At 40.6% G+C, this 5,000-nt stretch overlaps 1 protein-coding gene and 1 long non-coding RNA gene across 2 annotated transcripts in view; one reads left to right on the top strand and one right to left on the bottom strand.

Annotated features, from left to right (window-relative positions):
- Positions 1 to 5,000, bottom strand: part of LOC119584418 — a 34,969-nt gene that overhangs the window by 17,693 nt on the left and 12,276 nt on the right. The window contains 2 exon segments of the mRNA XM_037933007.1: positions 1,180 to 1,270; positions 1,774 to 1,902. Of these exon segments, the coding sequence (XP_037788935.1) occupies positions 1,180 to 1,270; positions 1,774 to 1,902 (220 nt within the window).
- LOC119584419 overlaps positions 1,618 to 5,000 on the top strand; it is a 7,007-nt gene continuing 3,624 nt past the window's right edge. Inside the window, exon 1 of the long non-coding RNA XR_005229809.1 lies at positions 1,618 to 1,783. This is a non-coding gene — a long non-coding RNA (uncharacterized LOC119584419). The remainder of the gene's footprint in view (positions 1,784 to 5,000) is intronic.

Genomic DNA, 5,000 nt, shown 5'->3' with positions numbered 1-5,000 from the left:
CAAATTCCCTCACCATGTAGTGCACTAAGCAAATTCCTGAAGATAATGAGCATGTGGTGTGTTAGTGCAGCAGAGGTGAGGTCAGTGAGGTTGGATGAGGTTGAGTAAGAGCAAGAAAGAGGCATGAGTGGGAACAATGGTGACAAGAGGCCACACATCACACAGGTGCACAAGTGCAATATTGAATTCTGGTGTGTGCAGCAAGCACCTCCATCAATGCTGGATACTGAAGCCACACAGGACCTTACCTTAATCTGTGTGTCAGCATCTTTCTCTCACTTAATCATCCTGTCTGCTTCATACATATAAAAAAAATCCACATATCTTTGCATTTGAAGGATAAAATTGCTCAGTAAAACTTCTTTTTATAGTTTTTTTTAGTAGCATAGATGTAAGACATTCTGATAGAGAAGATATTTACTTTTCATAATATTTACAAACAGTATCACAAGGGAGTGCATATGTGCATTAAGGCGTCAAAAGTCAGGAAATCTGAGTTCACTTAACTAATACACCTGCTCTACACATGCAAAGTCTGGATAAAATTTCCTGATATTACATTCATTTTTATACATAAAGATATATATAGATATAGAATATAGATTTTATATATAGATTTTATATATATATGTATATATATAAAAATATATATATATATATATATATATATATATATATATATATATATATATATATATATATATATATATATATATATATATATATATATATTAACAAATATATACGGTTCAAAATTTCTGTCTTTGTAACAGCATCACAAGTTAGAAAAGACTAACACAGTTAGGATATCACAGAAATTAATTTCTACATATGATGACTATAATAAGGCAAACATAATGCAAGTTTTTCAGTCAATAAGGTGAAAAAAAAAATCCTCTCTAAGACCTAGTACTCTTTAGATCTACCAAATATCAAATCTGTTAATCCCACACTCCAGTCACTATATGCAAACCAAAATAACATACGAATCACAAACTGCATCCACAATGTTAATCAAAGAAACAATAACTGCCTCTTTCTACCGTATCCCTCGGATTTTCATTGCTTTCATCAAGTATCTTTAGAAAGTTAGTACAACTGGAACAATAGGGAAAGGGAAAGAGAGAAGCACAGCAAGAGGTCAGATTAATCTGCACCAGTGACGACGCTGAGATTTACCTCGACTGTGGTGACTGTGGGGACCGTCGTGAAGGGGAAGCTCGCTCTTCCATTTCTTCATCGGTCTCACTATAGTATACATCATCACCTGCTGCAATGCAAAGGGAGATGGGGCATGCATAATAAATTATAGATGTGAAAAAATTGTCCTTCTGTATGAGCAATATGCAATTTGAGCGTAACCCTTTCTTTTTCAATCCATTCTTCAAAATTATACTTACAAAATATATGTGTGCTACATTTATCAAATTTCCTATGTAACTGAACACAACAATAAAATAATAAAAAATGTATACTTTCCCTACACAAAAAACAAACTTTAAACTAGCATCAAAATATATTATCATGTCATCAAGTTAACTGAAAAATTGTGAATCAATACTGATACTGAAGTTGCATGACTAAACCATTCAACAACACTAATTACTGCATCAAGCCTTACCTCAGTAATCCCTAAATACCATTCTTATCAGATAGTCCTTATCCTAATCCCTGAACTACAATGCATGATTGTGTGCGACTCTCTTAACCTCAAATAAATTGGTCTGGACTCCCCTAGAAACAGCTCACAAACCCATGCTGCAAAAAACATACCATTCTGCTGGTGAGTATGGTGTTGATGGCGGCCTTGAGACCCAGAGGAAATGGCCGAGAGCCCCATTTGGCTCATCCAGCGGCTGCGTTCTTCTGCAGTTTCACAGGCAAAGTAGAATGTAGCTCCACCTGTCAGATATCCAAAGCGGTAAGCAGTTGCACAGAAAACAAGATGCTACTCAGTAACTTATAATTACACTAGGTTATAACATAAATTATAAAATCAGCATGATATTCTTAGAACATGAAAAATGGTCAGTTAATCCACTAACGCCCAGTCATCTCATATGTGTGATACTGTTGTTCCCGGCCTTTTGCCAGGTGTCTTGCCCATAAGACATATTATAAAGGACCTCAGTGACACCTGTTATGTCTACCTGGATAATTCCAAGATTATTTCTACGACTATTATTGTTTTGCACATGTAACCACTAGTTACATCATGAGGTCATATAAAGAAGATGAGAAGTTACTACTTCAACTTATCTGAAATTTGAAGTCATTGAAGGATGAAGGAAGTAGGAGAGTTATGAGGAAGGAAGGAGAGAGAGAGAGAGAGAGAGAGAGAGAGAGAGAGAGAGAGAGAGAGAGAGAGAGAGAGAGAGAGAGAGAGAGAGAGAGAGAGAGAGAGAGAGAGAGAGAGAGAGAGAGAGAGAGAGGAAAATAATAATGAAAATGAAAAATAAAGGTACAACTTGGGAGGGAGGAAGGGAAACAGAGACAGATAGATAGATAGATAGACAAGGACCCAGGCAGGCAGGCAGAGTTAGGCAGAGGTAGATAGAAAGACTGAGAGGTAGTTTGAGTGTGTTTGAGTGTGTATGTGTGTGTGTGTATGTGTATGTGTATGTGTATGTGTATGTGTATGTGTATGTGTTGTGTGTGTGTGTGTGTGTGTGTGTGTGTGTGTGTGTGTGTGTGTATGTGTGCATGTGTGTGTGCATGTGTGTGTGCATGCGTATGTGTATGCGTATGTGTATGTGTATGTGTGTATGTGTGTGTGTGTCTTTTGAAAGTAAAGATGGTGACTGTAATGACATCACTTCCTCATCTTCATGATGTCACGTCATCAGAGGCAGAGGTAGATAGAGAGACTGAGAGGTAGTTTTGTGTGTGTTTGAGTGTGAGTGTGTGTGTGTATGTGTGTGTGTGTATGTATGTATGTATGTATGTATGTATGTATGTATGTGTGTGTGTGTGTGTGTGTGTGTGTGTGTGTGTGTGTGTGGTGTGTGTGTGTGTGTGTGTGTGTGTGTGTGTGTGTGTGTGTGTGTGTGGGGGTGTGTGTGTGTGTGTGTGGTGTGTGTGTGTGTGTATGTGTGTGTGTGTGTGTGTGTGTTTGTGTCTGTGTGTGTATGTGTGTGTGTATGTGTGTGTGTATGTGTGTGTGTATGTGTGTGTGTATGTGTGTGTGTGTGTATGTGTGTGTGTGTGTGTGTGTGTGTGTGTGTGTGTGTATGTGTATGTGTATGTGTATGTGTATGTGTATGTGTATGTGTGTGTGTGTCTTTTGAAAGTAAAGATGGTGACTGTAATGACATCACTTCCTCATCTTCATGACGTCACTTCATCTTCGTGATGTCACTTCATCTTCATGACGTTACTTCCTCATCTTCATGATGTCGTGTGCACACACCCACACCCACACATGAACATATGTACATATGCACACATACACACGTTCACACACAGACACTCACACAGAGGAAGTGATCTCACTTTACAGCCTCTATCTTACTTCCACATAGTAGTACATGACATTACGTATGGAATGAAGTGATTGGTCACATTATGTGACATGTGACCCAGGCTGCTTTGATCTCACTGGCTACTGTTGTTTCCACATTTCCTGCCAGGTCAAAGTGCGTAATTTTCCCATATATATTGGGGTGCTTGCATCTCATTCATTACTCACTCTCGCAATGCAACACTTCTTAAGCATTCACAGACGCTCCTCCTCCTCCTCCTCCTCCTTTGAGGTCGATAACCCCCAACCATCGACCTCATCAGCGCCTCCTGCTAAGGTGCTTTGGCGACATATTTCGTGCCGATCTTTGTCTTCTACCAGTTCTTCCACTTTTTTTGACCTCTGCTCTGAGGAGAGTGGGGATGAATGGCTCCCAGTAGGACGGAGAACATCGTTGACCCCTAGTGCAAACATGTCCAGTTTAAACGAGGAACTGGACTATGTCTCAGGTGGACAATACTCTCGACAGTGACAAGCCTCTCTCCAGCATGGCAGAAAAGATGTAACAAAGGAATGCTCCAAAGAGCAAGAAGTTTGTTTGGTGACGCTAAAGGGTCTCCAAACGACATGGATTTCGAGGCGTTCCTGATCTCAAGGTGACGCTGGTATGTGTTAAACACACTATTAGAGATCTGCTGTTTTTTCACTGAAGATCTCCTTGATCACATTGTATAAGAGACCAAATGGTAAGTTTCGTTATTGCTTTTGGGTTCTTTCCATTTTTATCCATATTGAGTAAATATCTCTTGCACTGAGTAATCAGAATATATTACTTTTTTTTCCACTCCTACAGGTATGTAGTCACCCACCCTCCTACAGCCTCCCCTCACATGAGGAAGTGGATGCCCACACCCAGGCAGGAGATCATGGTATATCTTGGAATCCGCGTGGTAATGGGGATGTTGAAACCTCCCAATTACTGCAATTACTGGTCAACCAACGGCATCCTGCATCACAAACTCATCGCTGAGGGATCAGTTCAACCAGTTGATGACTCACCTCCATTTGGCCCATTTGGAGGAAAGAGCTCCACTCCCAGACAACAGGATGTGGAAGCTCCAACGAGTCGTGGACTCCCTCAACAACTCATTTCTGTTAACGTTAGTGCAGGACATCGCCATGGATTCATTGTGGAAGTTCTGTGGGCGGCTACGCTTCAAGACCTACAACCCAACCAAGAAGGCAAGGTAAGAGTTGAAGGTCTACAAGCTTTGTGCCAGTACTAGCCTGGATGCAGGGTACATCTCTTGCTTAAAGGTATACACCGGGCAGAAATATGGCGACATGCCCCCTCCACGAAAACCATGCTGCACTTGATAGAGGCTTCCCTGGGATGGGGTATCAGTTATTTGGAGATAACTGGTATACATTGCCAAGCCTTCATAGTTAGTCATGTAGGACTGATGTGGTAGGTACAGCCCAGCTGAAGAAGTTCATGCCCAAGGACCTCAGTGTGAGGAGGATGGGGATAAGCCATTGG

This window comes from Penaeus monodon, chromosome 18 (genome assembly GCF_015228065.2).
Source record: "Penaeus monodon isolate SGIC_2016 chromosome 18, NSTDA_Pmon_1, whole genome shotgun sequence".
Lineage (NCBI taxonomy): Eukaryota > Metazoa > Arthropoda > Malacostraca > Decapoda > Penaeidae > Penaeus > Penaeus monodon.
Note: the sequence above shows the minus strand (reverse complement) of the source record. Positions and strands in the feature narration are given on the sequence as shown.